We start from the raw sequence: 12925 nt of genomic DNA, 5'->3' as shown, positions 1-12925 counted from the left end.
CAAACACATCGGCCTTATTTCCCATTCAATACGGATATAAGCAGCATACATGCAGGTATCACCTACGCAAACACATCGGCCTTATTTCCCATTCAATACGGATATAAGCAGCATACATGCAGGTATCACCTATGCAAACACATCGGCCTTATTTCCCATTCAATACGGATATAAGCAGCATACGTGCAGGTATCACCTACGCAAACACATCGGCCTTATTTCCCATTCATATACGGATATAAGCAGCATACGTGCAGGTATCACCTATGCAAACACATCGGCCTTACCTTCCCATTCAATATGGATATAAGCAGCATCCATGCAGGTATCACCTATGCAAACACATCGGCCTTACTTCCCATTCAATACGGATATAAGCAGCATCCATGCAGGTATCACCTATGCAAACACATCGGCCTTACTTCCCGCTCAATACGGATATAAGCAGCATCCATGCAGGTATCACCTATGCAAACACATCGGCCTTACTTCCCGTTCAATACGGATATAAGCAGCATACATGCAGGTATCGCCTATGCAAACACATCAGCCTTACTTCCCATTCAATACGGATATAAGCAGCATACATGCAGGTATCACCTACGCAACACATCGGCCTTATTTCCCATTCATACGGATATAAGCAGCATATGTGCAGGTATCACCTATGCAAACACATCGGCCTTATTTCCCATTCATACGGATATAAGCAGCATACATGCAGGTATCACCTACGCAAACACACATCGGCCTTATTTCCCATTCAATACGGATATAAGCAGCATACATGCAGGTATCACCTATGCAAACACATCGGCCTTATTTCCCATTCAATACGGATATAAGCAGCATACATGCAGGTATCACCTACGCAAACACATCGGCCTTATTTCCCATTCAATACGGATATAAGCAGCATACATGCAGGTATCACCTATGCAAACACATCGGCCTTACTTCCCGTTCAATACGGATATAAGCAGCATACATGCAGGTATCACCTACGCAAACACATCGGCCTTATTTCCCGTTCAATACGGATATAACCAGCATCCATGCAGGTATCAACCTACGCAAACACATCGGCCTTATTTCCCGTTCAATACGGATAAAAGCAGCATCCATGCAGGTATCACCTACGCAAACACATCGGCCTTATTTCCCATTCAATACGGATATAAGCAGCATCCATGCAGGTATCACCTACGCAAAACACATCGGCCTTATTTCCCATTCAATACGGATATAAGCAGGCATACATGCAGGTATCACCTATGCAAACACATCGGCCTTACTTCCCATTCAATACGGATATAAGCAGCATACATGCAGGTATCACCTACGCAAACACATCGGCCTTACTTCCCATTCAATACGGATATCAGCAGCATACATGCAGGTATCACCTACGCAAACACATCGGCCTTATTTCCCATTCAATACGGATATAAGCAGCATACATGCAGGTATCACCTATGCAAACACATCGGCCTTATTTCCCATTCAATACGGATATAAGCAGCATACATGCAGGTATCACCTACGCAAACACATCGGCCTTATTTATTTATTTATTTATTTATTTATTTATAGATTTTTCTATACCGGGGTACGTAAATAACATCACCTCGGTTTACATACAAACAGTAATTCAGCATTGCGCTTTACAATATAACATGGTAACTTGAATACAATACCGTATGTAACTTTGTATTAATAACATATAAACAATATATGATAGATTGTGGATGTTAGGAAGAGTAGATGAGGATTCAGATTATTGATAGTAGGCTTTTTTAAATAGCCAGGTTTTAAGGTTTTGTTTAAATTTTTTGTGACAGAGTTCCTGGCGTAATTCAGAGGGCATGGTTGTTCCATATTGTTGATCCAGCAATGATGAAAGATCGTTCTTTGTACTAGAGAGTTTAGTCAGATTGGGTGCAGGAATGTTAATTTGGCTAAATTCTGGAATCTCGTTGGGCGGGAGGAAATTTTGAATTGTAGTTGATCTGTGAACCAAAGCATTTCTCTGTTTTGAATGGCTTTGTGTATCAGAGACATAGATTTATAAATTATCCTGTGAGCCACGGGTAGCCAGTGCAAAGACTGAAGAGCTGGAGTGATGTGATCATGGCGGCTTGTGTCAGTGATAATGCGGGCAGCTGCATTTTGCAGCATTTTGTAAGGTTGAATGGTGGTTTTAGGTAGACCCAGTAACAGAGCATTGCAGTAGTCAATCCTTGATAAAATAGTAGCCTGTAATACTGTGTGGAATCATATTGGTTGTAATAGAGATTTAATACGTTTAAGCGTGAAGTAGTTTAAAGAAACCGCTTTTTTACCGTATCCGCGATGAATTTTTTAAACGTGAGATTACTGTCAATGATGATACCAAGGCTGCGTACTTGTTGTGAAATAGGGTAGTTGTTTTTGAGCAATATCAGAGTTAATCAATATTGTGTTTTTTGGAGGTGAAATTATGATAAGTTCAGTTTTGTTGGTATTATAGCCAATGGTTGTCTGTGAGGATAGTTTTAATTTCTAATAAGGCTATCTTCCAGGTACTCAGGGCATTTGTGATTGTGCTGGTTATGGGTATGAGTATTTGAACATCATCTGCGTAGATGAAGTATTGAAGACCCCATTTAGAGAGAAATCGGCATAGCGGTGTAAGTAAACATTGAACAATGTTGAGGAGAGAGATGATCCTTGGGGGACTCCTTGAGAGAGGTTCTTGGCTTGGATTCACTTCGTCCACATCTAACGCTGTATGTTCTGTTGCTCAGGAATGACTGAAACCATTGTAAAGCTGATCCGAAATACCTATTTCAGAAAGACGGGTTAATAGGGTGTTGTGGGTTCAGTGTCGAAAGCAGCTGATATATCAAGAAGGGCGATGAGGATGATTGCCAGCATCTAAAGCTTTAGCAGCACCTCAGAAAGTGATATCAAAAGCGTTTCCGTGCTGTGGTACTTTCTGAACCCATATTGGGATGGGAAGAGTATTTGATGATCATCTAAGTAATCAGTTAGTTGTTTGTTGATGACTCTTTCCATGATCTTTGAAAGGAAGGGTAGGTTCGATACAGGTCGAAGGTTTGCTGGATCAGATGAATCTAGGTTAGATTTTTTATCATTGGAGTAATGATAGCATGTTTAAGTATAGAAGGAACTATGCCTGTGGTGATGGATTTGTTAAGAATCTTAGCAATAGGTTTTGCTATTGTAGAACGTATTGAAAGAAGAATTTTAGTAGGTAAGAGTCTGTGGGTGGAAGCTGGTTTCATTTTCTTTAGAATTGACTCAATTTCAATACCAGTAGTAATCTCAAGATTATTTCCCATTCATATTTCCCATTCAATATTTACAGTATTTATTTTTATTTATATTTATATTTATATATTATATATATATATTTATATATATATATAGTATTTATATTTACAGTAGTAATCTCAAGATTATTTCCCATTCAATATTTCCCATTCAATACGGATATAAGCAGCATACATGCAGGTATCACCTACGCAAACACATCGGCCTTATTTCCCATTCAATACGGATATAAGCAGCATACATACAGGTATCACCTATGCAAACACATCGGCCTTATTTCCCATTCAATACGGATATAAGCAGCATACATGCAGGTATCACCTATGCAAACACATCGGCCTTATTTCCCATTCAATACGGATATCAGCAGCATACATGCAGGTATCACCTACGCAAACACATCGGCCTTATTTCCCATTCAATACGGATATAAGCAGCATACATGCAGGTATCAACTACGCAAACACAGCGTGGAAGCTGTAACCTCCGTGGGATAACTTAACCGTTAGGCCTGTTCTTTAGCTCACATTGATATGGGATGTATTTCCCGCCATATCTCATCCAATGTAAGGTGCAGGTCATCCTTCTATCTGGGATATCATCAGTATCAGTTATAGAAAGGTAAGTACGAGAAATGGCCGTCACTCAGAAATCTCTTCATGAGTGATTTCTGCAGTCCGGTACTGAATGACCAGATCATTGAAGTATCAGTGAAGTATCAGGCTTAATTGATTCGGAGTAGGTAACCTCTGAGTATCTGTTTAAAACCCAGAAAGTCAACTTTTCCGTAGCAAAATGTTCCACCCAGGAGCCAGATGGTTTCTTTATTGGATTCCATTGGTAGACGTACTGTAATATGAGAGGCTTGATTAAGTCTCCTCTTGCTGTTAGAGAGAAGAGATTTATTCTCTGTCCCAACAATATAACACCTAGATCAGCCAGAAGTCTAAGACTGGTGATTTTATAAATCCAGGAGATTATTTCCACTCAATGTATTTTAATAACTAGACAGGGCCACCAAACATGCCTAAAGGCACCTCTCACTATATCTTCTTTAATAGTTGTGGCTGGATTTAATCCATTTTATATAGTCTTGCTGTGAAAAAAAGTCATAGATCCATTCTCAAAGAATTTCCTTTCCACAACCTTTTTTAAATATGTGAATCCATTCTTCCTCAGTTATTTCTTTACTCGGCAGCAGTATGATCCTTCCAACCCGATGTGTAATTCTCTAGTATTTCCAAGTGCTCGTCCATTATAAACACAAGTTCTGAGAGGTCATGAAAGCAGATCAGATACGAAGAAGAAAGTAGCAAGTGACTTGATTCTTGTTTTTTTTTCCGCACAGATCCTGGGAGGCACGCCTGTCTTCCCTGTACAAATAACAAAAAGGTCTGACACGACGCTCGAGCAGTAACTGTGCATGGCCATGGTACGGCAGTTGCCAAACCAGCCAAGTCGCACAGCCAGTCCTGCAGTCAGCCCTCAGGAGAAGCTGCTTGGACGTGTATGGAAGAAGATCCACGTGGAGGAGTCTGCAGAAAGAGCAGGAATTCACTGCCTTTCTGTCACTTCGTTTTACTGCACTTTTTATGCTGAGAATGGATAACCAAGCCTCAGCTGTTGTATTATGGGACCTGGAAACAGAGGAGGTGACATACTGTGCCCTGGACAGAGCTTGTACCCCTGTAAATTGTGGCGGAGAGGAGCAGTCGTGTTTGATATACACAGGTGAATTGTTACATTTTTCTTGTACAAAGTATAGAATGATTACATTGATTTCTGTAGTGGGAAAATTAAGAGACCCATCTGAAGGGTAAGGGTAGTGAAACATCTTGAAACTGGAGGGATGCAGGGTCTGGGACAGCAGGGCTTTCACCAAAGGAAATCATGTCAGACGGATCTGATCAATTTTTTCAGTTGGATGAGCAGAGAGTTAGATCGCGGGTGGACACTGATGTGGTGTATCTGGGTTTCAGCAAAGCTTTTGATACTGCCCTACATAAGAGGCTCGGAAATAAAGTGAGCCATCCAGGAACGGGGCTACGCTGGAGAATAGATTAAAACTGGTTGAGGGTAGATGAGAGAATATGGTGATAAATGGAAATCTCTTTTTAAAACGTAATGGAATGCCTCGGGGATCAGTCCTGGAGCTTTTCCTGTTCAATATCTTTGTGAGCAAAATTACAGAAGGATTATAAGATCATAAGAAGTGCCATGCTGGGTCAGACCAAAGGTCCGTCAGGCCCAGCATCCTGTTTCCAGCAGTGGCCAGTCTGGCTCACAAGTACCCGACAAGATCCTAGCCTTCTTGCAGTGGCTTTCTCATTTTTACCTGTTTGTGACTTTTCCTTCAGGAACATGTCTAAACCCAGCAACACTAACTGCTGGGTCACAAGTACTGAGCAGAGCCGAAGAGATCATAACTTGTGGCTCTCTCCCAGGGATGAGGGATGGCTTTCCCATTTCTACTTGGCTAATAATGGTTTAAGGGCTTTTACTCAAAGAACTTGGTCAAACCCCTTTTAAGCCCTGGTCTTGTCCTTCAGCAACAAATTCCACAGCTTGCTTGTGCATGTTTTGTTTTTTTTAATCTTCTACCTGTTAGTTTAATGAGAAGGCCCCTAGTCTTGGTACTACTTGAAAAGATAAATAACTGTTCCCTCTTTACCTGTTCACTCCACTCCTGTTTTTGTAAACCTCTATTGAATCCCCTCTCAATTATCTCTTTTCCAAGCTGAAAAGCGCTAACCTATGCAGCCTCTCTTCATAGGGGAGACTTCCAACCCCTTGATCATTTTTGTTGCCCTTCTCTGCGACTAGAACGTAACACAAATTAACAATTTTTTAAAAAGGGGCTATTGTATCCTTCGATGATGTAGATGCAGATGCTTAGCGACTAAATTTCAGTACTATCAGATTCAGAGAGCTGCATTTGGGGTGCAAAAATCAAAAGGAGTTGTGATTGAAAGGTGAGATCTTGATGTCCACAACACAGAAGAGAGGCCTTGGGGGGGATTGTATCCAATAACTGTAAGGTAGTGAAGCAGTTCGACAAGGCCATGGCCATAGCTAAGATGATGCTCGAGTGTGTAGGGAGAGGCATAATTAATAGAATAAAGCAGGGGTGAACAAACTGGGGGACCTGAGCAATCCTGAAGGGGGGGTCATTTTGGCTCTCCAATTAGAGAAAGAAGAAAAGGGCTCTTCTGTTGAATCTCGGTGCGGTGAAGGCACTGCAAGCTCAGGAGGGCAGAGCTGCCAGAATGTATTCATGACATTGTAAGCCTGCCATGGCCTGGGGCAGGGAAGAGGAGTTTCTTCTGCTGTGGTGGACCCAAGTGGAGATCCGCTTACTCAGTGGCAGAACTGGACATAGAAGCAGCCACTGTGGTATTCCACAACCCAGGAAGAAATGCCACCCTCAGGCTTCAGTTTGGGAGGAGCTCCTGCTGTTGCTAGGTCTCTATCCAGGGAAGACATCACAGCTGTTGCCTGCTGGGGAAAGAGAAGTGGATAGAGGGGAGGAAATAGGAAAGGGAGAATGAAAGGCAAAAAGAGTAAAAAAGTTAAAAAAGCCTGAGAAAATAAAGACAAGCAAACTAAGAAATACAAGAATACTCTTCTGTAGAGGGGAAGATAAGTGCAGTAGCATCTGAAAGCACTGATATTTTGAAGGCTTTGTGTGTTTCCCTTTTAGATGACGGGCTCTCTGTGATCTTGTTTGGTGTGACTCAGGATGAGTTCTTAAACAGACTGATGGCCCATGGGACCGCTGGTACTGTGGATTCCCTGTGCCATCTCAACCGGTGGGGAAGATGCTCCATTCCCATCCATGCCCTGGAGGTAAACACGAGAGCAGACAGGGTCGGAATAACTTCCAGCCTCTCATCAGGGGAAGGGTATAAGCAGCAGCATAAACCAGAATGTGTGATGGAACGAGGTTAATTTGTAATTCAGAACTTTAGTAAAGATTTCATCACATTTTCAAACTTTTCCACTCCTTGATGCCGCAGCAGTGAGTTGAAAATTGACAGAACAGGATTTGCCAAGGGTACTGAGCTGCAGTAAGGCTATAAAACTCTAAGCCAATATTATCTAGCACTGGAGTCCTGCAGCTGGGGCTCAGGCGGGTTCACGTTTATAGTAAAAGCCATTTCAACAATTGCAATGTGAAACCAGGAGGGAGAGAGAAACTAAGCAGCTCCTACCTGTCTTCTTTTCTAATTCAGCAGCCTTGGTGGTCTCTCTAAGTGTGCAACAGTTGCAGGAAGCGAGGTAGTTCCTGATCTTCTCATAGTGATTGGGGATGGGAGATGGACGTCAGTGAATCTGCTCCTGTCTTGTTGTCTTTAGTTACCCCAGGACACAGAGCAGCAGCTTCTGCAGAGTCGGAGGAGGGTTTAATACTGTTTTTCACTTTCTGCAGGCAGGTTTAGAGAATCATCAGCTGGACATGGTTGATTTCTTCTTAAAGAGCAAAGAGAATCTTTTTTCCCTCCCTGCTAGTGATGCTACAGAGCTGTCCCAGAGATATTTAACAAGTAGGTAACTGATCTACAACTGCAGCTCCTCTTCCACACATGGACCCCTGTCACCCATATTTTATATATTATTTATCAACATTTGATATTCTGCCTCTCACAAAGTTGGTCTTAAGATGAACTGCAATAAATGTAAATGAACAGAGGCAGAACTTACAATCAAATTAGAATGTGCAGTTAATGTAGCATTTGGGATCTGGCGTGGGATAACCCATTTGTGAACAGATTTAAGAACCAGTTGTGTCCCTGTTGTGTGTAACTCCCTCTTTGGGACTTTAGGAAGTTGGGCTGCTCCCATCCTCACACTGACATGCTGCTTCTCTCCCATCCCCTGCTCCTACCACCCACACACAGTCCCTTCCCCATCATACACACATACGCACACACACACACACACGTCCCTTCCCCGTCATACACACATACGCACACACATACGCACACACACACACACACGTCCCTTCCCCGTCATACACACATACGCACACACACACGTCCCTTCCCCGTCATACGCACACACACACACACACACGTCCCTTCCCCGTCATACGCACACACACACAGTCCCTTCCCCGTCATAAACACACACACACACACGTCCCTTCCCCGTCATACACACACACAGTCCCTTCCCAGTCATATACACACACCGTCCCTTCCCCGTCATACAGACACACACACACACACACACAGTCCCTTCCCCGTCATGTACACACACACACACCCCGTCCCTTCCCCGTCATATACACACACACATACACACACACACAGTCCCTTCCTCGTCATACACACACACACACAGCGTCCCTTCCCCGTCATACACACACACACACACAGTCCCCCATCATATACACACACACAGTCCCTTCCCCGTCATATACACACACACAGTCCCTTCCCCGTCATACACACACACACACACACACACACAGTCCCTTCCCCGTCATACACACACACACACACACACAGTCCCTTCCCCGTCATACAGACACACACACAGTCCCTTCCCCGTCATACAGACACACACACAGTCCCTTCCCCGTCATACACACACACACACACACACACACACACGGTCCCTTCCCCGTCATACAGACACACACACACCCCGTCCCTTCCCCGTCATATACACACACACATACACACACACACACAGTCCCTTCCTCGTCATACACACACACACACACAGTCCCCCATCATATACACACACACACACAGTCCCTTCCCCGTCATATACACACACACACAGTCCCTTCCCCGTCATACACACACACACACAGTCCCTTCCCCGTCATACAGACACACACACACACACACACACAGTCCCTTTCCCGTCATACAGACACACACACACACACACACAGTCCCTTCCCCGTCATACACACACACACACAGTCCCTTCCCCTTCACTTATACGCTGCTCTTTACTGGCTTTTCATACCCAGATCAGTCCAGACTCCTGGGGTTTTCCTCCCTGCCAGCAGATGGAGACAGAGAAAAGAGTTTCACTGACACTGCTACATAACCCAGTGTCCCACCTGCAGTCCCTCTGCATTTCTCTGGCTCCAGAAGATTGTAGAGGTGTAAAACCTGCAGTCTGCAAAGAAAAAAAGGAAAGAGAGGGCATTTTAGCTTTCATCCCAGGAGGTTTCTAGGTCCTGGTGGTGCCATTCCTGGTCTGAGGTGGATGAGCTGGGGGTTGCTGACCCTTCAGATTGGCTCTGTCCTTATCTCCGTGGGGGTTGATCCAGTTCCCTCTCACCCACTAGGCCCGTTGAATCCTGCTACAATCCGGCTGCTTCGAGGAAGCACCAGGGAAGTAACTGATTTTATTCATCTTTGCGCTACTAGGGAAGAAATGCAGGAGTCTGGACTGATCTTTGTTATTGTAGGAATGAAATTAGCAGGTAAGAACACATTTTCCTCTCCTGTCTCATTACCTATGTGCTGCTCTTCCCCACCAATATACAGTCCCTTCCCCTTCACCTACATGCTGCTCTTCCCTACCCACACACCCCGCCTTCTCAGCTCTGGAAAGTTTCTCTTGAGAATGCATATGTTGGAGCAATAAAAATGGGCAGCAGTGAAGGTGTGGAAAATAGTTTTGACTTCCAAAAAAACAAAAATATCCAGCTGGAGGAGAAATCTGTAAAATAAAAAAAAAATCCGTATATAGTCTTTTGATTCATTAATAAATTCACCTCAGTGATGTGTTTGAATCTGTATTATAAAATATTTTTTTCTGGATATTTTTGTTTTTTGAATTTTGGCACACCTGTGGATTTTTGAATTGTGCTTTGCAAACCGCCTTTTTCTTTTTGATGTTATACAGTAAAAGATATTGCAGCCTGCATAGACCGCTAACTGATCAGGAACCTCCATGTTCATGTCTGCTGTTAAGTTTATTTCTGTAAATACTTTGTACGCTCATGTGAGGTTCTAGGACTGGGCTTCCGTTCAGATGCTGCATGCATATCACTTCTTGTGGCCATGGCATACAAGGAAGTGTTTGCATTTCTGTCAGTGAGTGCTTTTTCTCTTCCAATTCTGTTTCAGATGTGGAGGAGCTGAGAGCAGCTTTGGATCTGCTATGCAGGGCCATCAGAGAGAGTAACTTGGAGACTCAGAGTAAGCAGTTCTCTGAGCAGCTGCTCAACCTGACACTTTCCTTTCTAAACAAGCAAATCCAGCAGCTATGCAGCTGTACAGATGGTAAGCTTCGTGAAGAAGATGGCAACAGATAATAATATCTTTCAATAAAAGCTGAAATCTATAGTCAGGCTGCCAAGCAGAATCCCTGCAAGTCTACAAGCTTCTAGTGACAGTTACAAGTCCATAAACCACTGCTAGAATAGGGAGTTCAGAGATCCCTGCCTTTCACAGCACTGAAAGATATCCTGTCGAATTTACTTTGTTGAGATCCTAGACATACTCCTCCTATTAAACATATATATAGCACTACAAGATGTGCACAGAACGTAGAGATACAGAGACCCTACTCAACAGCACAGTCTAGTTGACAGACATTGAGAATGCATGAACATGGACAAACAGACACTGAGGATATGCTGCGTTAGTGCATCTGGGATCTTTGCCTTTTAAACTCTAAGGGAGTCAGAGGTGTTCTTGAGGACTGAAGGGAGGGGGGGCAGGAAGGGTGTAGTTGGGATGTTCAACTGTGTTTCCTCTACACTCGGGCAGGCCAGTCCACACCAGTGAGTTATGCACTCCTGTCAGCAGATGACTCATTGACGTATAGCCCTACCCCGACAGCCTGCCTGTATTCTCCATCTCCAGCAGATGGTGGACATGCATCTCCCTAGTAGGATATTCCACCTAACGGAGCCAGATAAGACTCTACTCTTTTTTTTTTTTTTTTTTTTTTTCACAAAGACGAGTTGCCAGGTCTGTTGACTCAGACCCTAAAAACTCTTGAAGTAGACGAGGTCAGCAAGGTTCCTCTGTTGTGGGGACTGATGGAGATCAGCGGCCTGTATGTGGGGGAGAGAGAGTGACAGCGGCTACTTGGTGAGTGGTGTTAGCCACGCTCTGCCAGTTTTAGATCAGACCCCAGCAAGAAACAGTTCCCTGCGATTTGAATAAGTGAGACCCACAGCAGTTCCCGGCGGCAGTGGCCTGTTTCATGGCTTTTCACTGCAGCTCCCACTGAGCATGGGAAGGACGGTGAAGCAGGTGAAGACGCAGGGCTCGTGGCAGTTGCGGCCAGTGGTTGCCGGTCTGGGGACTCGCCATAGCAGCTCCCACTGGGAATAGGAAATGCAGCGAGGCAAGGAGAGACACAAAGCACATCTTAATGCCTCAGAGCTGCATGGGGCGTGTGTCGGCATCGACTGAAACAGTTTGAGGACTGTTAATGCTGCTGCAAGTATCAGGAGGGAGGGGGCAAGCTCTATGAGCTGCAGAGACAGACGGTGCTGAGCTTTCCCTGTGGTGCGGAACGGTGGCCATTTTGGTTTTCGTTCCCATGGTGCAGGGGTTTGTGAGGGAAGAAAGTCTTCTCCTACATCGAAGGACTAACAGGAAATGATTTCCTGTGTTAGATTACTGATCCCAAGGGGCCCCTTTTGGGGGTGGTAACTCCTGTGGGGTGGTTTCTGGAGGTCATCTTGTGCCCTTCCTGTTCTCAGAAGAAAAAAAAAAGATGGCATACCCCATTGTATGCATTGGATTTAGCTCATAGGACAGCTTTCCCTGAAGGGCACTGAGAGTTTTTTCCTGGGCTTGGAGATGGGGTTGCGTCTCTTCAGGAGGAGGCTGCGACCCCTGTGCCTGACAGAGCTGATGACTTAACTGGTCAGCTGTTCAGGAGGGGCAAATTGTCTTTAGTTAATACAATCCTTAACACATTATGGTGGCCGGGAAAGGATAGGGAAAGCCCTATTTTGGAGGAGCCTATGGTCCCATTAAGTTTCCCATCCCATAGGCCTTGTTTGAAATGGTCTCTGTGGAGGGGAGGATGTATTGTCACTGGCAAAAATGGCTCTTACCCTCGATCAGCTTCATCCTATTGATATCTCCCACATCCTTTAGATTTTTTGGCCATACGAACACAAACACAGCGTCCCTTTATCGTAAAGATGACTTCTTAAAAAAAAAAAAAGTGCCAGGTTTCAGGCAATTCTCATATGTAAAAGTTGCCCCGGAGTCTGACACGCTGGAAGAACTGGAGGCCACGAATGCGCTGCTACTGGAAGAGGAGGTGAAGAGGGGAATTCGGCTCAAGCGGAGGCTGTAAGTAATGTCCTGACTCAGAATTCAGGCAGTGCTTCTGTGACCTACATAAAACCATGAAAGACAACAAAACAGAGATTTTAAATATGATGTCTGAATTAAGAGAAGAAATGACGGATACCGGCACCGATGTGAGATTGGAGGCCCAGCAGACAGCATTAAACGTTTGCAGTTACGTTATGATAATTACTGATTGAGAAGATGGAAGATATGGGAAATAGAGCACGGCACTGCAATTTGTGCTTTCGCAGGATTCCTGAAACTGAGAAATATGCTAATAGCATGGAGGTGATTCA

General features: G+C 44.2%; 1 protein-coding gene across 1 annotated transcript in view; it reads left to right on the top strand.

The window, feature by feature from the left end:
- Positions 1–4918: 4918 nt before the first annotated feature.
- LOC115082665 (spatacsin-like) overlaps positions 4919–12925 on the top strand; it is a gene marked incomplete at its 3' end in the record, with an annotated part of 29076 nt that continues 21069 nt past the window's right edge. The window contains exons 1-4 of the mRNA XM_029586860.1: positions 4919–5067; positions 7037–7182; positions 7766–7880; positions 10434–10589. Of these exons, the coding sequence (XP_029442720.1) occupies positions 4929–5067; positions 7037–7182; positions 7766–7880; positions 10434–10589 (556 nt within the window). The remainder of the gene's footprint in view (positions 5068–7036; positions 7183–7765; positions 7881–10433; positions 10590–12925) is intronic.

Source organism: Rhinatrema bivittatum, unplaced genomic scaffold, assembly GCF_901001135.1.
Source record: "Rhinatrema bivittatum unplaced genomic scaffold, aRhiBiv1.1, whole genome shotgun sequence".
In the NCBI taxonomy this organism is placed as follows: domain Eukaryota; kingdom Metazoa; phylum Chordata; class Amphibia; order Gymnophiona; family Rhinatrematidae; genus Rhinatrema; species Rhinatrema bivittatum.
Note: the sequence above shows the minus strand (reverse complement) of the source record. Positions and strands in the feature narration are given on the sequence as shown.